At 47.6% G+C, this 19,971-nt stretch overlaps 1 protein-coding gene across 9 annotated transcripts; it reads right to left on the bottom strand.

The window, feature by feature from the left end:
• Nucleotides 1-769: 769 nt before the first annotated feature.
• On the bottom strand, nucleotides 770-18,145 carry LRATD2 (LRAT domain containing 2). 9 transcript variants are annotated; one of them, XM_032222711.1, is made up of 3 exons: nucleotides 17,658-18,145; nucleotides 7,368-7,462; nucleotides 770-5,360 (listed from the first exon to the last, which is right to left on the bottom strand). In XM_032222711.1, the coding sequence occupies exon 3, from the start codon at nucleotides 5,356-5,358 to the stop codon at nucleotides 4,453-4,455; it is 906 nt and encodes a 301-aa protein (XP_032078602.1). In that variant the 5' UTR covers nucleotides 5,359-5,360; nucleotides 7,368-7,462; nucleotides 17,658-18,145; the 3' UTR covers nucleotides 770-4,452. The 9 variants fall into 9 exon arrangements, with proteins under 9 accessions (XP_032078602.1, XP_032078598.1, XP_032078600.1 ...); XM_032222707.1 differs by having other exon boundaries at nucleotides 770-5,363; XM_032222709.1 differs by lacking the exon at nucleotides 17,658-18,145 and adding an exon at nucleotides 17,459-17,610 and having other exon boundaries at nucleotides 770-5,363.
• Nucleotides 18,146-19,971: the final 1,826 nt, after the last annotated feature.

Consider the following 19,971-nt stretch of genomic DNA (forward strand, 5'->3'; position numbering starts at 1 on the left):
GAGAGGAAGGGGTCAAGTTATTTTCTGAAGGCCAGACAAAGAAGAATGGATGGAAACCAGTTCACTCCCAGTTGATCGTCAGCGCTACCAGTTCACCCAAACTGGGAGAATCCTACTCCTGTCTGTGTCCAATCTGGATGAGGATGTCACTATTTGTGAAGTTTTATTTTTAAACAAGGTATTTTTCCTCATAAACACAAATCAGTTTGATGGTAGGAAAAATGCTGTTGTAATCACCTACATGGATTTTTTTTTTTTAAAAAAAGTGCTCCTTTTTCAACAAATTGAGGGTGGAATTACATCTTTTGACCTTCACTTAATTTTGTGACCAAGATGGCAAACAGAAAGCTTTTATAAAGATAAGATAATGTTCTGATGTTCTTCAATAATGTCTGACCACATCAACATAACTATGGGAACTACTTAATAATGATAATAATAATAATAATAAACAAAACATCTCAGAATTTTTGAATGATTTGTGTCACTATACTTCAAGAAATAAATTTGATCTGAATTTGACCAGCTGTCCAGCAGTGAAAAAATATTCAGATAAAGAAGATCTTGTCTTTAGGAAGAAAAATGGTAAATTAGTTCTTTCCCCTTTAACTATCTCTAATATTCTAGGCAGAGAAAAATATTTTCAGTCACTTTACAATTTACTACCAAAGAGATAGATTTGCAATGTTTGACACCTATCGTTTCTTGTACACTTTATTTATGATCTAGAAAATACTTTTCGATTACCAATGACAAAAATAAACAAAAATTGATTTGGAGGATATATTTCTCTGTGAAAATAATACAACTTTCAAAAATGTAAATATTTTCATGATGGAATTCCTTTCAAAAATACTTGTAAGAAAATATCATTTTACAACCACTATTACATAGCGAAATAAGTTTTGTTCTCTACAAAATTCAGAATCATTAATAACTAAATATCAACTCTGAAGCTAGGATACAGTTGCTGGATTTAACAGGAAGAACATCATCTTGGCCTCTTTTAATAGCAGTAAACATTTACTGGTTTTTAATGAGTTCTCCATGCTGATCAGTCTTAAAATGGAAATGAAGTCCTGCTTGTGGTGCATTCCTGGGAAATAGATGCAGATTTTTTTTTCCACTGCAAATTTTCCTATTATGGTGACAGCTGTAGAAGCTTTGATGAACATCCATCAGAAGTGGCTCCAGATGCCCTCACCAGTACTGCTTAAGGACCTGTTCTGCTTGTCAATAGCCAAGTTCAGTACGTTCAGATTTTGTGCTTTAAAACATACAATATTGCATATGAGCTTGACAATTGCGGTATGCAGAGCACATACCTCAGAATAACATCACGTTCCTAAAAAAAGACACGGTTTCCAACACAACAGATATCTCTTTGAGACCTTTTATCAACTCCGCTTATCGCAACTTCTGAACTCTTAGAAGCAAAAGGGGGGAGGGAAACCAAATTAGCGCTGGATTATCTCACTTTCTGCATCACTTGCTTCCCTCTTCCTTAATGCAAACAACCGCACGGTGCATTAGCAGAATAAACCAAAGTCCTTGAAGTTAAGTTGGTCTTTGTTTGGTATGCAAGAAATTTATGGGCTGACAATGGCAGGTTATACCCTCAGCAGAATACAGTACTGTAGCAAATTCCCTGGATTGCCCCACTTTAAGGTGAGGAATTGAGTGGGGGGGGGACGGATGAACCTGGTTTGGGTGTCCCAGTATATAGGAAGCTAAAGTGAAGGTAAACTAAGCAGCAATAGATAGAAGGAATCACATTATTGTACAATTTTCCCTGCTAGGCATTTTTCAAAACACAGGAAGGATTTTTTGGGTGTGTGTGTGTGTGTGAAGGGTAGGACTTTTTGGTAGCAAAACAGTCTTTCGTCATTACTGACTTCTGGCTGAATGCTACAAAAATGGACAACAGAGAGTGTATCCTTATAAGAGCAAGGACCATGAGCCTAAGCTCATTTCAGATGATCAGTGATTTGTCTAAAGTGATTTGTGGCTCCGTCTAAGCCACCGCTGGAACAAACAAAGTGCAGAGTGAAAAAGGAGCAAGACTTTGTATCATTGTCTGTCCTTCACTTATCAACCCACATCCAAGTGTTGCTTTATCTAGTTGAATAACCAACCACCAAACATCAACTCAACCCTATGCCAAAGATGGCAATCAGATGCATGCGGTTAAAAAACATCCCTTATATCAGTGATGGCAAACCTTTTCGGCACTGAGTGCCAAAACGGGAGTATGTGCGGGCGCAGGGGAGTGCCAGAAACCGGAAAAGCACCTCTCCAGCACGCACATAGGGAAGTGCTGAAAACCAGAAGAGCAACTCCCTGGCGCACATGCCACTTGGTCTTCTGTTTTCTGGCACGCATGCACATGTGAAGACCAGCTGGGCAGCAGGCATGTGCATGCTGGTAACCGGAAGCTCAGCTTCCCAGTGCACACATGCGCACCGGGGAGCTGCTCTTCCAGTTTATGGCACTCCCACGCACATGGAAAACCAATTGGCTGGTGCGCACATGTGCACCAGAACCCAGAAGAGCGACGGGCGATGGCTGGCATGCCAAGAGAGATGGCTCTGCACGCCACTTCCAGCACGCCTGCCATAGGTTCACCATCACAGCCTTATATGGTTTTGCAGTGAAGAGGTAGCAGAGAATATTGTCTGCTTTAAGTGGTGGTTAATAATTGTTAGGCATGTTTTAAAATGCTGCTTAGTTACACCAAACACCTTTGCTTCCAAATGTGCAACTTTACTACTCAAAACAAATCAGAGGCTTTTATGAAAAATCAGCCATTAGCAAGGAAGTTAACAGTCTATTGATCAAAACACACAACTCTTGCTTCTTCTATTTGCTGATCGGAATGAAGATAATAAATTCCTAGCTACAGAGCAACTCCTGAAGCACCCGCTCCCAGTTAATGCATGCGGATCAGTTTTGTTTTATAGGATTGGCAACTACACAGCTGCAGTTTCATGTTAGCAGCAATAATGCCCAAGCAGAACTTTTTACCAGTTCTCTTTTTTATAATTGTGGCTTGCCAACAAGGCAAATCTTTGAATCTCCCCCATTTCTACAAGGGGAACGGCTGCTTTCTCTTTCTTGCCTTAACAATATCCCTAGAGGAGCAAAAGTCCACCAAGAAAAAAGAAAGCATCAATGGAGATCAGCTTGAGGGGCTGAAGGCAGAAATTTCCTAACCTGAAAATGAACAACATGTACCATCCCTTTCCTTTTTTCCCTATTGTTAATGGGGAGGATGTGTTTTGCTGACGTACTCATAGAATGAAACAAAAAAAAAAAAATACTGAAAAAAATGTACAGAAGATGCCGGGCTTCTGAAATCAATGATTTTATACATAAAGAAATAAGATAAAACAGACTGGAAGAAAAAGGTTTTTTTTCCCCCTCCAAATGCACTAACAGCCTAGTCCTCAGGCATTTAAGAGCAAAAATAAAACCACCAGCTTCACTGCCTAGGAATAAAATTCATTTTTCAAAAACATTGCTCGTCTCTTGTGCCACCTTTTCCAACAATATACAATATGCCCGAACAGTACTTGGATTTGTAGCAAAATTAATCCTGCTGTAACCACTGGTGCTAAGAGGGTTCTTAGTGGGAACCCTGCCTCCCCACTAAAATAACTTTTAAAAAACCTGGCTGCCCATGGCTTAACTCAACTTCACCGTAATTAAAGGGGAAAAAAAGTTTCTTGGTAGTTGGCTCCTAAATGAAAAATGGCAGCCCTTATTCCAGGGTAATTCCACTCCGCAATCCCACTTCTGTGCAAACAGTTTACATCCCTCCACACCATCCAGAAAAGGCCCTTCGGCCACAGCCAAGAAATGCTACTTCTGCTTTGCAACGTTGCCAAATCCTTTACCACAAGCAGGCCAACCTTGTGACCCCCCCCCCCCAAATGCACAATAATTTAGCCATTTAAACCTCACAGAGATATCTGGGGACGGGAAGAATGGAAGACCGTAACAAGCAAAAGGAAAGGGGGAGAGATTCCAGAAACGCCAAAGGATAAAAAAGAGGGATGGGGGGGGGGGAGGGAATGACCTTGCTATAACATTGAATCCCATCACAGATGCTGGACCTCGTCTCAATTTAAAACAAGCGAGAAGCTCAAAGTAGGAGGAACAGGGGTGCAATTTGGGAAGGGAGAGAGAGAGAGACAATGCATAAAAAGAGCGAGTGAGGCAGATCTTCCTGAGATTTAACCCTCAACCGTACAAACTTGCTGGTTTGAAGCAAGCACCAAAGGAGTTAAGTGCTGGAGGACCGATGCTTTAATCAGCTTTGCCCCTTTCCTTCACATGGGATTGGAGTCAACCTGCAATGGAAGAGCCCAAGGGGTTTATAACAGCTCAATTTCGCAGGATTCAGTTTTAATCCGTCGCCAAGGTTAAGCAGCCAAGACTGTGCAAGGACTGCTACTCAGCAGCAGTCCAGGCACCTGGCTTGCCGTTAGCACCACCGTCTTCGTTGTCGGCCTCGGATGCCTGGAGATGGCTGGACAATTCTTGGATGACGGCTACTTTCCCGATCTGATCGTTCCTTCGTTTTTCCATAATGAGATCTTCCAGGCTCTGAAACTCCAGCGTGTGACTGCGTTTGTCTCCCAGCTGGATCTGCAACCGGTAAGGTTGCTTCCCTATGCGCAGTTCGCCCCCGATTTTGAACTCGCGCTTGCCGTAACGGCACCAGGCGGCAAAACATTCGGAGTTCCTCCAGCTGAGATCCTGGTCTTTGCGGCCCACCTGATCCAGGGCGTTTCGTACCACGGTGGCGGGGTTTAGCGGTTTGTAGCGGTACAAGTGGTTCGCGATGCGGCCCCGTCGGCCCTGGCTGGCGTCGGTGAGAAAACTGTTCACCACTTCAAGTCTGTGAAGGTGGACGACTTGGAAGTCTCCTACGTACACCGCCCAGTGAGGGTACTGGGCCTGGCACACAAATTCTATCAGGTCGCCAGCTTTGCACTTGTTCAGTAGGTTTTCTGGCGTGTAGGTGGTGAAATGGCCCCCTCCTCCTCCTCCACCCCCACCCCCTACCTCACCAGATGAGGTGTGGTCTCCAGAAAAACTTTTCTGATAAATGCACTCGTCCCGGTAATAAATGGAGCATTCCACTTCGTGAAGTTGCGGGTCATACGGTTGTGACACGGGGTGTTCCCCACCGAGCTCCGCTGGGTCCTGCTGAGGCTCGACATCATCATCATCGTTGGAAAATATGTAAGAAACTCCAATTCGGGGACCCTCATCTCGGTCCATGCCGGCTGGGTCGGCCGTGGGAACCTCTCTGTAGTTTAAATGGGTCAGTTTCTCTACCTGATTCCCCATGCCTGCTGAAAGAGAACCAAAGAGGTATTAGTACAGGTATAAACGAATGAGGAATAAATCAAGTAGATCTCCCTAAGTCAATCTCCTGGCCATCTTTTTTGGCAGGGTTCCATCAATGGCTTACGACTTCCTTCCTGCTGGTTTTATTTCAACCTAGCTTTTTGATATAGCTTATAGCAGGGGTGTCACACTTGATTTCACGGAGGGCCACATCGGGGTTGTGTTTGACCTCCAGAGAGCCAGGGGGGAATGGCCAGCTCGACGTTTAGTTTAGTTTAGTTTAATAAAATTTATATGCCGCCCAATCCCGAAGGACTCCGGGCGGCTTACATAAAAGACAATTTAAGAAGTAGTAAAAGTTTAAAAAGTAGAAGACAAGCAAGTTAAAACACAACACACACTCAACCGTAATGGGGCTGGACCTCATTCAAGAGGTCAACAGCCCCAGGCCTGCCGGAAAAGTCAGGTCTTAATAGACTTTTTGAAGGCCACGAGAGTGGGGAGGGTCCGGATCTCTGGGGGTAGATCGTTCCATAGGGCCGGAGCAGCTACAGAGAAGGCCCTCCCCTGAGGAGCCGCCAAACGACGTCACTTGTAGAGATAGAGGAAAGGTTACGTAAAGGCCTGCACAGCAAACTGCCATGATCTCAGCAGCTGGTTACCTCAGATGTCTATGATTTCACCTAATTAGCAACACCAGGCAGTACCAGGAAGTATCTAGATATGTGAGAATCTACCCTGGCTGGGATGTTCTTAAAAGATTGTCAAGGAGGATACGCCAATCGTTATGCTCTTGCTTATATGTCCTTTGCTTTGCTTTTAAAAACGGTATAAAAGAATAAACTCTGCAAGGGCAGAGAGGGCATTTTGGATGAACCCTGTGATGTCTGGTTTCTGAATCCATCAGTCACTCATGTCAGGGGGCATCTGTGGGAGCCCAAGCACTCTGCCAACGAAAATGGGTTCCCAAGCTCAATTTTCAGCTGCGACAGCCTCCTGCAAGCCTCTGCCAGTGAAAACAGAGCATGGGAGGGCCAAGCTCCATTTTTGCTGACAGAGGCACCATGGGCTGGTCCTTTGTGGGCCAGATCTAAGTACCCCATGGGCCGGATTTGGCTCGTGGGCCTTGAGTTTGACACCCTTTGCTTATAGCAATGTCACTTAGACTTATAAATCAGTGCTTTATAGCTGTCTCTAAGCAGTTCACAGAGTCAGCCTATTTTCCCCAAAACATCTGGGCCCTCATATATAAGTATATAGGACCTCTTATAGACTTGAGGCTCTCTGAACATTTAGATTTTTGGGGTAATTCTACAGTCAGCAAGATTCCTCCTGCTTCTTTGTTGAAGGTGTAACGCAGAGTAAAGGTAAAGGTTCCCCTCGCAGATATGTGTTAGTCATTCCCAACTCTAGGGGGCAGTGGTCATCTCCATTTCAAAGCCGAAGAGCCAGCACTGTCCGAAGACATCTCCGTGGTCATGTAGCCGGCATGACTAAATGCTGAAGGCGCACGGAACGCTGTTAGCTTCCTATTTTTCTACTTGCATTTTTTACGTGCTTTCGGACTGCTAGGTTGGCAGAAGCTGGGACAAGTAACGGGAGCTCACTCCGTTATGCGGCGCTAGGGATTCGAACCACCGAACTGCCAACCTTTCAGATCGACAAGCTCAGCGTCTTAGCCACTGAGCCACCACATCCCTTGTAACACAGAGTAAAGCAATGCCAAATAATGTCTTTCAGCTATATTTGGGACTAGCCTTCCCTTCATTTTTTTTAAAGGCAAATTCATAGAGTTAAGCCACATCCTCAGTGACAGCACTGAACCAATGTTCTGCTCTCTCTCTCTCTCTTTCTCTCTCCCTTTCCCTCCCTCTCTCCCCCCTCTCTCTCCTTAAAGCCACTGTCATCTTGCTTGAGCCCCACTGCAGATATATGCCCCCCACCCCCGGCATGCAACTCCAAAGTACCTTAAAAAGGGACCAGTGAGGATGACGCTATATAACACACACCTTCTTAATAAAAAGCAGCTGGAGGGGGCAGTATTGAATTGATGAAGTATCTCATTTTCTTTAACGGGTTCTCTTTTTTCATTCAAAGTTGCTGGCTGAGGAAAGGGAGAAAACTTTAAATTGGGGAAAACACCCACCAGCCAAAAAGTCCCTTCCTGCATCCTTACAACCAAGAGTGGGCTTCAAAATTGTTAGCAAGGGGTTCTCTGCCCAGTTGCTGGGTGGGCGTGGCCTAGTTCGCCTAGTGCATCATGGCCGGGGAGGGCATTTTTGCCCACCCGGGCTCTGGAGGCTTTTTTTGAGCCTCCGGGAGGGCAAAAAATATCTCTCCAGACTCCGAAGGCCCTGTTTCCAGCCTTCCCAAACTTCCGGTAGGCCCATTTTTCGCCCTCCCTGAGCCTCCATGTATACCCTGGACTTATCTGCATCTAAAACGGGCTGCGTGGGGACTCCTGGGAGGGGAGGGGCAGGGTGGGCGAGACCAGCCAGGAGTGGGATTTGTGGGTTCTCCAAACTGCACAGAATCTTAGCTAGAGGTTCTCCTGAACCCCTGCAAACCCCCAGCAGCCCAACCCTGCTTACGACCCTCTCACCCTGGAGTGCAGGACAGCCCTGCTCAGGCATTACATCCTCAACTTACTACCACAATCGAGACCCAAATATCTGCTGCCAAGCAGGACAGTTCTGAAGTGAGTTTTGCCCCATTCTATGACCTTTCTTGCCATGGTTATTAAGTGAATCGCTGCAGTGGTTAAGTTAGCAACACGGTTGTTAAGTGAATCTGCCTTCCCCCATTGACTCTGTTTGCCAGAAGGTCGAAAAAAGGCGATCACGTAACCCTGTGACACTGCGATGGTCATAAATATGAGTCAGTGGCCAAGCATCTGAATATTGATCACATAACCATAGAGATGCTGCAGCCTGCGTGTGAAAAATGATCATAGGTCACCTTTTTCAGGGCCATAGTGACTTTGAATGGTTGCAAAACAAACTGTTGTAAGACAAGGACTACCTGTAACGCAGAATAAAAAGTTATGAAGGCACGACTGCTGTTAATCTAAATTACTAGGCCTGTGAATCTATGGCTCAGCGCCCTCTTTGATGGTACGCGAGCTGTTGCCCCAGTTTACCTCTGACGCGCATGCACATACATCTCCCGCCAGCCAGATGACCTTCAGGTCTCTGCTGCACATACATGGGGGGGGACACATGCATGCACGGGAATACATGCACTTGCACGGATGGGCAGGGCACATGTGGGGGGGGTTTCCACGTGTACATGCACAGGGGGAGTGGGCGGGGTCATACACAAAAGCAGGGGGGTCATGCATGCATGCGTGGAAGGGCAGAAGGGTGCAAGCGCATACATTGGGGGTATGGGGGGGTCATGCGTGTGCCTTCGACACGCGATGACAAAAAGGCTAGCCATCACTGAACTAGGTTGTCCGAATCTCTTGGAAGAGATGATTTAGAGCAGGGGTCGGCAAACCTAAACACTCAAAGAACCATTTGGACCCGTTTCCCACAGAAAAGAAAACACTGGGAGCCACAAGGGTCCTAACCGGAAGCCCCCTGTTCAATTCTGGATCGGAAGTTCAGTTTCCCCCACCATAGAGTCTCCTCCTAGCACTCCTGTGTCATAATCAAAAGCCCTATCAATTGTGGAAACAACTGGAAAACCCTCCCCTTGCCATAGTGTCTTCTCCTGGCGCACTGTGCTTCTCTCTCCCCCTCCACCGGAAGCTCCTCTCAAAATTGTGGGGCCGAACGGTGACGGAGCCGCAGCAGAGGGAAGAAAGAGCCACATGCGGCTCCAGAACTGCCGTTTGCTGACCCCTGATTTAGAGAGTATGCAGAAGCTGTACAAAAGCATCACCCACCGCCAATAATTATAGCATCTGGATTCCACCCCCACCCCCCAACCTTTCCTCCATTCACTCTTGCATAGCTGCTTTAAAAAATCTGTTCCTGGCTGTCTTCACAAGTGACGTGAAATGCATGGACAGGCAGGCAAGAAGGCAGGCAAACACCAGCAGCTAAGAGCAGCTTCTGAAGCCACTGCAAAAACCTGGAAAAACCAACAACACAGAAAGCAGCATTTCTTACACACAAAAGCACACAGGCATTTTCTGATAGGGACGGGAGAGCTGCTTCCACCATCCTGGTCAGGGATCTCGGAATTCATCTGATCGCGATCCAGACTTTTGTGAAAGGCACTTGGGGATGGGAATGCTTGCTTGGATTTTTATCATACTGGCGTGGGACTCTGCAGTTTTCTGCCCACAGGGTGGAGTTGATCATTGGAGGGAGAAAAAAAAAAAAGGAAGAAATTCTATACCTGCTTAAGAAGGAGTCCTCTTAAACGTGAAGCCTTTGGAGGGGGTGCTCAAGGTATATACAGGTAGTCCTCGACTTACAACAGTTCATTTAGTGGGCGTTCAAAGTTACGGCGGCACTGAAAAAAAGTACTTATGACCTTTTATTTATTTTTTTACAGTGGTAACCTTTGTAGCGTCCCCGGTCACATGATCAAAATTCAGCCGCTTGGCAAACGGTTCATATTTATGACCGTTTGTCCCGGGGTCTTTTGAGACCTTCCGACAAGCAAAGTCAACGGGGAAGCCAGATTCGCTTAACAGCCGAGTGACTAGCTTAACGACAGAAGGCTAGAAAGGCCGTAAAAATGGGGCAAAACTCACTTAAGAAATGTCTCACTTAACAACAGACATTTTGGGCTCAATTGCGATCATAAGTTGAGGAGTACCCGGAATTCATCCACAGGGGTCTTGGTTAGCCCCCTCCAGACTTCTATGCTTATTTGATTTTTTTTGGGGGGGTGGGGTTAATTGGTCATGTGATGATAACGTGGATAAAGTGAATGGGGACTCCCTCTCTTGACGTGGCACCCATTCCGCCCATAAATATACCCTCAAAATTCCAGATGTGCTTGTAGATCCGCAAGGAGAGATGGCTCTCTTCTCCGTAATTTTAATTCACCTCTCTACAAGCGAGACCAGTACAGAATAACAGAGTTGGAAGGACCCTTGGAGGTCTTCTAATCCAACCCCCTGTTCAAGTGGGAAACCCTGTACAGGTAGTCCTTGACTTACAACAGTTCGTTTAGTGACTGTCCAGAGTTACAACAGCACTGAAAAAAAAGCAACCTATGGCTGTTTTCTCTCACGACCTTTGCAGCATCTTCATGGTCACATACCGTAATTTTCGGAGTATAAGACGCACCTTTTTCCCTCAAAAAAGAGGCTGAAAATCTGGGTGCATCTTATACACTGAATATAGTATTTTTGGCCTCCCGAAACCACGCCCCCTTTGCAAAAATGGCCATGAATAGCCTTTAGGAGGCTTCCGGAGTGCTCCTGGGGGCTTGGGAGGGCAGAAATGAGTGAGAAATAAGCCATTTTTGCTCAAACCCCCCCAGCCCCCAGGAGCACTCTACAAGCCTCCTAAAGGTTATTCATAGCCTTTCTTTTAAACAAAAAACAGGCCTGTTTTTGCGAAAAATGGACCGTTTTTTGCTCGTTTTCACCCCACACACCCCCCAGCTGCCAAGAGCACGCTACAAGCCTCCTAAAGGCTATGCATTTTTGTGCATAGCCTTTTTGTGTGTGTGCAAAAAAGGGGCCATTTTGGGGAAGTCTGCAGAGTGCAAAAACTTTTTTTTAAAATTGCCTTTTCAAAATCTTGGTGCGTCTTATACTCTGAAAAATATGGTAATCAAAATCTGAACGCTTGGCAACTGGCTTGTATTTATGACAGTTGCAGTGTCCCGAGGTCATGTGATCCCCTTTTGCAACCTTCTGACAAGTCAGTGGGGAAGATAGATTCAATTAACAACCGCTTTACGAACTTGACTGCAGCGATTCACTTAACGAGCGTGACAAGGAAGGTCGTAAAATCAGGCAAAAACTCACTTAACAAATGCCTCGCTTACAAAGAGAAATTTTGGGCTCAACTGTGGTCGTAAGTCGAGGACTACCTGTAATATATTCATGCTGGAAATGAGGCCAATAAACATTGGTTTAAAGCCATCTAGAGGATTCTCAGCCAAGGTAAAGAGTTGGGCCAAGGGTATTTTTGGATGATGGCTCTGTCTCCTTAATGCTGCATAAGAAATTATGAGAGAAGTTATTCCCCCAGGACTCTCCTGAACTACAAATTCATTAGGTGGCAGATATTCCCATACGCAACGTTAGGAGGCAAGGAGCTGCCTTTGTTCAAATCAAAACTTCGTGGGACATCTTAAAAAGGGACACTTCCTTCTGAATGGGAACAACTCGGAAACCTTTACTAGTTTTGCTACATAGGATTCAGTAATCGCTGATGGTTAAAACAGGAACCCATCTGATAAAGGAGAATATTTGTAGCTCCAGGTGCTCTCTGAATTTAGTTGGGTTTTTCTTTTGCAGATGTTTCATTACCCAAAATAGGTAACATCATCAGTGCGCCCATCAGGAACCCATCTATGAGCCCTGGTGGCCCAGTGGTTGGAGTGGAGTACTGCAGGCTACTTCTGCAGCCTGCCGGCTGCCAGCAATTGGGTTGATTCAGCCTTCCCTCCTTCTGAGGTCAGTAAAATGAGGACCCAGATTGTTGGAGGCAATAGGCAGACTCTGTAAGCCAGGGGTATCAAATTGTGTATCTTCGAGGGCCAGATCAGCATTGCAGTTCTCCTCCGTGGGCAGGTTGGAGGGGAGACAGGACAGATGCCTCCTGCAGCATCCTGCCAGCCAAAATACAGCATGGGGGGGGGGCGCTTGTGCCCCCCTCCCCCACACCCCATTTTCATTAGCAGAGGCACCCTGGGCCGGTCCTTTGTTATTTCCAGGCTGGCCCGCGGGCCAGACTTAAGTACGCTATGAGCCAGATGCAGCCCATAGGCTTTCAGTGACACCCCTGCTGTAAACCGTTTAGAGCAGGGGTCCCCAACCTTTTGGACCTCAGGGACCACTAAATTCATAATTTTAAATCCCGCGGACCACTAACATTATCTGCCTAATGACCGGCTGGGTAGGCATGCCAAGGTGGTCATGTGATTGGGTAAGCATGGTCAACTCAATGTCACTCACGTCAAGGGATACCACACCAGCCTCTACTCGCCACTCCTCGTCCGCCCGTCCGGGCTACTTAGAGCCCCAACAGGAAGCAGTTGCTGGAGCTAAGCATTCACCATGTGAAAGAGTCGGTAAAACAGCTGGCTCAGTTCAAATTGGGTCTGACCGAGAAGGAGGCTCAGCAGAAGCACCTCACTGAGGACTACGAGCATAGCTTTTCCAAGCAGAGGGAAGACCTGCGGGAGTTCAAGACCAGGTACCGGCACCTGGAGGCTCAGCGGGATGAGATGGTCAGCCAGTTCCAGGCCATGATGCAGTCCCACTGGAACGAGGCCATCCGACTCTTCACCACCAGCAGCACTTCCCTCCTGCCTTCATCTAAAGCCCCCCACCAGGAGGTTGAAGCAGACCCCTAGTCGGAATTTCTGCCCCCCTCCATCCCGCACAAAAAGACCCCAAAGGGGGAGACTCTCTGCAGCAATATAAATTTTCATTGCATGTATCTGGCCCAGGGACTGTAGTTTGAAGACCCCTGATTTAGTGCAATAGAAAAAATGCAAATAACTTTTCTGTGGACTACCAAAATTTTCTTGTGATCCAAGGACCACCAGTTGGTGACCGCTGGTTTAGAGAGGGCTGTAAAGCACTATAAAGTGGCATATAAGCCTAAGTGTTATTGCTATCCGAAGCTACAAAGCTTGAGGTGGTTAGATGCCTGGTTTCCTATTTGCCCGTCTATTAGTTCTGAACATTATCCAGCAGCCAGCGAGGAAAATGTTTCATCCTGCTGATGTCTCCATCAAGAACTTCCTTGCAAAATTGATATTTGCGGGCAGCCAGTGGGGGAATGACTTCTCTCAACAGGAGTGCTACCTTAATCGGATGCACTTTTCTCAGGACCCTGGCAAGGAAAAACAGGCTCAACCATTCTCTTCCAACCAGCTGCCATCCTTCCCATTGATCCCCTCCAGCGGGAGCCACTCTCTGCTTTCTTTATAGCAGTAAGGTAAAGGTAAAGGTTTCCCTCGCAGGTATGTGCTAGTCGTTCCTGACCCTAGGGGGCAATGCTCATCTCTGTTTCAAAGCCAAAGAGCCAGCGCTGTCCAAAGACGTCTCCGTGGTCATGTGGCCGGCATGACTCAATGCCGAAGGCACACGGAACGCTGCTGCCTTCCCACCAAAGGTGGTCTCTATTGTTATACTTGCATTTTTTGCATCCTTTCAAACTGCTAGGTTGGCAGAAACTGGGACAAGTTAACAGGAGCTCGCTCCGTTATGCGGCGCTAGGGATTCGAACAGCCGAACTTTCTGATCGATAAGCTCAGCACTTTAGCCACTGTGCCCCATTTAGTAATAGAGAAAACCCTAAATGTCATGAATTCCTTGTTCCCTGGCTGGATAGGGCATAAAGGTAGATACAGTAGCTCAGCCAGTGGAGATGACGGCCACAGAGAGGAGGAGCATTGGGAGAGAAAGGTGCACACCGCCTCGAGAGACACAGGCAGTGGCGGGGTGGGGGAGGAGGAGTATTTGTCAGCCAAATAGCAAAAAAGTCTTTAGGGTAAGTTGCACGTGGCACGCTGGGAAAGGGAGGGAGGGAAACGGACACAGCAGCAGACTTTCCCACCTGTTGATGACAATGAAGCTGCAACAGGCAAACAAAGAGGAAGATAGAAGGAGGCGGTAGGGCAAAGCCCACAGAGACTCACTTTGCGCACCAGGAGCTGAATGAAAGTCAAAATTGCTTGCTGAAACCTAGCAGGAAGTAGGAAACCTCTTCTCCACCTTTCTCAATAGTTTCGCTTTGCCTCGAGGTGGGGTGGGGGGGGCGGGTGGAGGCATAGTTTAAAGCCTTTGTAGCGATGGGTGAAAGCAGCCTGAACTTTTTTACGGGAGGATCACAGAGGACGGAGCGGAGGTGTGATCTGTCCTCACTTCCTCCGAGACAAGCAGGTGCAAAAGCCCCCACCCACCTCCCCAGAATACGTTAAGAGAATCTTTGAGCAGCTCAGCAAGTCCCACAGAGCAGGAACAGAAGGCCGCCTCTACATATATGTAGATATGTAGATAATTAGAACTAAAGGAAAAAAAAACCAATGGCTACCAACCTGCCTTCCATTGAGGACCTGCACACTGCACCAGTCAAAAAGGGGACCATGAAAATATCTACAGGCCCCTCACATCCTGGACATAATTTTTTTCAATTTATACCCTCAAGATGTTATAGGGCACTGCATACCAGAACAACAAGGACAGCTTTTTCCTGCTAAACAAATAATTCCCTCAACACCAGTGGTGGGGTTCAAATAATTTAACAACCGGTTCTCTGCCCTAATGATTTCTTCCAACAACCAGTTCACCAAACTGCTCAGAAAGTTAACAACCGGTTCTCCCGAAGTGGTGCGAACTGGCTGGATCCCACCACTGCTCAACACTGTCGAACTATTTACTAAGTCTGCACTACTACTAATCTTCTCATCGTTCCTATCACCCATCTCCTCCCACTTATGACTGTAACTTTGTTTTCTTGTATCTCTATGATTTATATTGATTGTTTCCTAATATGATTTGACTGCTTATTTGTACCCTATGAATATCATTGAGTGTTGTACCTTATGATTCTTGACGAATGTATCAAGATGAATGTACATTGTGAGGAAATGCACCAAAGACAAATTCCTTGTGTGTCTAATCACACTTGGTCAATAAAGAATTCTGTCTAGTTACCTATCTATCTCCTACAAACAATGTCACTTAAGGTAGCCTATCCTTCAGCCGAGGAGAAAAGTTACAGTGAATACTACAGGACTTGGATATCAAGTAGTGGGAGGATAGTGAAGCTTTAAAGAGACCTGCCTCCTGCCAATTACCTCCCTACGACCAATTAGATCCCACAGATTGGGCCTCCTCCGAATACCATCCGCTAGCCAGTGTCGACTGTCGACCACTCGGGGGAGGGCCTTCTCTGTGGCTGCCCCGGCCCTTTGGAACGATCTCCCTGTGGAGATCCGGACCCTCACCACCCTTCAGGCTTTCCACAAAGCTATTAAGACCTGGCTATTTCGGCAGGCCTGGGGCTGATGAGTTCCCAGCCCCACTCGAATTTGTTGTGACTGTTGTTTATCTTTTTAACTTGTCTTTTTGTCTCGTTTGTTGTTTGTATTCCCCCACCCCCCAATTTTGGTTTGTTAGCCGCCCTGAGTCCCTCGGGAATAGGGCGGCATACAAGTGAAATAAACATTTCCAAACAAACATAAATCACCATCTTAGAATAGACTTAAAACTCAGAATAACTTGTCACTTTAAACGTACAGCAACAGTCATACGCTAAAATGAAATGTCCTTGCATACAGCTCTCAAAGGGCCAGCCACCTCCAACATACACTACATAAACATGAGAAATAAATGAAATAAAACAAATATGATTATACCCACGTATATTATATGACACAAAGAAACAACGCAGTCTAGATGGATGTATACATGTAACATGGTGAGGGGGAAAATATCTTGTGAGTTTACCCGATGGATAACATAGGAAACAAAAGCAGTTACAGAATCTGGCAGTCCTACTAGAAATACTTTTTTAGAAATCTGGCCGAAAAGTAGAGAAGACCAGCTTTCCACAAAGAAGAGGATCAAGGCAGAGTGAGTTTATAGCTGCATGCCTTTTGGGGAGTAAATCCTACAGGGCAGCAGAGGTCAGAAGACTGCAAACGAGGTTCCCACGCCGTACAAGTAGGTACCATTAAAACGAAAGGCAAGAAAGAACATTTTCTTCTTCAGCAAGAACATTTAAGAGAAGCCATCCTAGAATCCCTGTTTCTCCCAACTGCCAAACAGTTGTTTATAGAGGAGGCAGAAACAGGTCAATACAGTATAAAAATAATACGGAGGTGAGAAAACCACAATAATAATGTAAAAAATTTGCATTTTTTGTTCTGCCAGACCAGAGCAAAATCACTCCACATGTGCCTCTAGATTGCCACATGTCACCCACAACCCTGTGCAGTAGGGCAGGCCTTTTATTAGAGGCCAGTCAACGTTAGTCTGGGACCGAGGCCAAGAATAAAGTCGAAGGCCACCCAAAATCCCAGGAACTCTTGCAAAAGGCCAAAGAAACATTGCAAATAAAAACTACTGAGTTCAAATAGAAACTCATGGAAGCTTGATCCCCAAAAGGCAACAGGCTAGAAAACAGGAGATCCCGAGTTCTAATCTTGCTTTACTCGCACAAAAACCTAACTGGCTGCCTTTGGACCCATCCCTCCCTCCCTCCCTCCCTCCCTCTCTCTCTCTCTCTCTCTCTCTCAGCCCAGCCCACCTCAGAGGGTTGTTGTGGAGAAAATATGAAGCGGAAGGAAAGCTGGCTACCTTCACCGCCTTCCATAGTTTATAAAAACAATACACAGGATCATGTAAAAATAAACAAACCCATCCATAAACCAATGCCTTGTTTTGAGCCCAAAAGCAAAAAGGAAGAGGCACATCCGAAGGGGGCTTTTTTTAAAAGCAACTATTTGAAAGAATCAAAAGGTTGTCCAAAGCTCAACCAAAGCTTCCGAACAGTCAGGACAATGAGCCAGTGGAAATGGCTTGGCTTGCCTTCAAAAAAACCTCGGAGGCTCCATCACTGGTGGCTTTTAAGAAGAGAACTGGACAGCCGCTTGTCTGAAACGGTAGAGGGTCTCCGGTCAGAACAGGGGGCTGGACTAGAAGACCTCCAAAGTCCCTTCCAGCTTTATTCTATTTGCCTTCTTTGGAAAGAGGGAGGGAGGGGGGTGCAAAGGACATTATATGCCTGCAAATCCACCACTCTCCTCTCCAAACGTTTGCTCGATTCCCCGGCCTTTCATTGACTCCTTGCCGCTCGGAAACTTTCTATAACGGCGACTCCCTCCCTCCCTCCGCGCCCCTCCCCCCGTTTCTCCATCAGTTTCTTTCTTCAGCACCTGGGATCCAAGTAAGGAAGGGAGGAGGAGGAGGGAAGGGCTCCTGCAAGCCCAGGTGAGTCCCACTCACCTGGCTGGCTGGCCGCCTCCTCAGAACAAACAAACCGTCGAACAGCCCAGGTGTGCCGGGTTGCTGCCGTCACCTGATCCACTCCCCATACCTGCCCCCGCCTTTCCTCCTCCTCTTCCTCCTCCTCTTCTTCCTCCTCCTCCTCCTCCGTCCTGAGCGGCTGATCGATGGTGGAGGCAGGACGGCGCTGGAAACTTACCAGGCGGCAGGGTTGCGGCGGCCGGGAGGAGAGAGGCTCGGACTCCGGGGAGGGACCAGGAGGGACGTAAAGCCCCCAAGGCTGCTTGTTCCACTTGCCGTCCCCCGTCGGGCTCTTCCTTCAGCCGCCGATCGCGGCCAGCCCCGAGTTGCCGCTCGCCTCCTTCATGGTCCTGGGTTCCTTTGGCCGCCGGCCTGAGCAACAAGCGAGAGAGCCCCGGCTGCGGTTGGGGGGTGGGGATGGGAGGGGGTTTGAGGGGGGGGTGGCCCGCCGGCGGGAGGCACCCACCGCCCCTCCGCGGCCGTGGGAGCGTCCCCCGGCGTTTCCAGGCAGCCCCGCTCGGCTTCTCCTCTCCCCCGGTCCGCGGCGGGGCCACGCGCTCCAACGGCAGAGCCCGGCGGCGCCAGGCGCTTCCCTCCGCCGCCGCCGCCGCCGCGTGCCCCGCTCTCGACGCAGCGCCGCTCGCAGCCAGCGGAGGGAGCTTTCCTTCGGGGGCGGGAGAGGAGGAGTTAAATCCGTTTCCCCCCCCCGCCCTCCCACCCCATACATACACACTCACACACAAACACACCCTCCTTTTAGGGGAGGGGCGTTGTGGCCGAGCCGGTTGCTCTCCAACTGGGGCGGGAACGGCCAACTTTTCTTTATGTTAGACTCCTGGGCCTCCACCTCGTCTCTTTTTTCTTTTTTTTTTTTTTTGGGGGGGGGGGAGAACCAGATCGCTTCTCGCCAGGCTTTTATAAGGAGTGATCGGGCGATCTCTTCTGGCTGCGGATCGGGTCCCACTCCCCCCGTTCTTTTTCTCCCTCCCTCGCTTCCTCCCTCCTTCCTTCCACAATTACCTTCCTTCCTTCCTACCTACTTACCTTCCGTCCTCCCTCGCTTATCATCATCTCCCTCCCTGTCTCCTTCCTTCCTTTCCTCCTTTCCCCATCCTTTTCTTCCTACCTCTCTTCCGTCCTCCCTCCCCTCCCATTATCTTCCTCCCTCTCCTTCCTTCCCTCCTTCCTCCATCCTTTTCCTTCCTTCTTACCTTTCGTCCTCCCTCCCTTCCCATTATCTCCCTCCCTCCCTCCTCCATCATTTCCCTTCTTTCCTACTTTCTATCCTCTCTCCCTTACCATCATCTCTTTCCCTCCTTTCCTTTCTTCCATCCATCAGTTGGAAATCGTAACTGTATTATGTTGCTGTTGGGTGGGAAATCTAGCCAGTTGTGTGCCGTGGGCGGCAGGGGAGTTCTGCCGATTGCAAGTGGGGAGATCGGAGGAAGAGGTTTGCTTCCTTCCCGTGCTGATTGCCAAGCCTAGTTTCGGCGGCGGAGTTGGGCGGTTAGGGCTGGTGGCTGGTCTGCAGAAAGCAATTCTGCTCTCTTAGCTTGTAGAAACTACTGCTAAGGTGGGGAGAAACAGATCTTCTCCCTATTTGGGCTGAATCTATAGGAAAAAAACGACTAATCTGGCTCTAGTGGTTAAGGCACCAGGAGAGAGACCAGGAGATAGTGAGTTTTACTCATCTCTCTCCCCCCCCCCAACCCCCCAGTTAGGCATTAAAACTGGCTGGGTGACTTTGGACCAATCACCAGGAGGCTGTGAGTTCTAGTTCCGCCTTAAGCATGGAAATGAACTGGGTGACTTTGAGCCAATCACCAGGAGGCTGTGAGTTCTAGTCCCCACCCCAGGCATGAGAATTGTCTGGGTGACTGGGCCAATCACCAGGACACTGTGAGTTCTAGTCCCGCCTTAATCATGAAAATGAACTGGGTGAGTTTGGGCCAATGACCAGGAGGCTTTGAGTTCTAGTTTCCCCACCCCTCCCCAGGCATGAAAATTGTCTGGGTGAGTTTGGGTTAATCACCAGGAGACTGTGAGTTGTAGTCTCACTTAGGCAATGGACTGGGTGAGTTTGGGCCCATCACCAGGCGTCTGCGAGTTCTAGTCTCACCTTAGGCATGAAAACGGGCTGAGTGACTTTGAGCCAGTCATTCTCTCTTGGCCCAACTCATCTCACAGGGTTGTTGTGCGGAACTAGGAGAAGGAAAGGCGTATTGGATAGGTTCACCACCTTGAGTTGTTTATACAAAATAACATAGGTGTGTTATACATAAACATACCTGGGAATAAGGCAACTTTTGGTGCTGGAGAAACTCTTGAGAGTCCAATCAGTCAATCCTAGATGGAATCAACCCTGATTCTTCTTTGGAATGACCTATACTGAAGCTGAAGCTCAAATATTTTGGCCACCAAATGAGAAGAGAGGACTCCTTGGAAAAGAGACTGATGTTGGGAAAGATGGAAGACAAAAGGAGAAGGGGACG

This window comes from Thamnophis elegans, chromosome 8, assembly GCF_009769535.1.
Source record: "Thamnophis elegans isolate rThaEle1 chromosome 8, rThaEle1.pri, whole genome shotgun sequence".
Classification (NCBI taxonomy): Eukaryota; Metazoa; Chordata; class Lepidosauria; order Squamata; family Colubridae; genus Thamnophis; species Thamnophis elegans.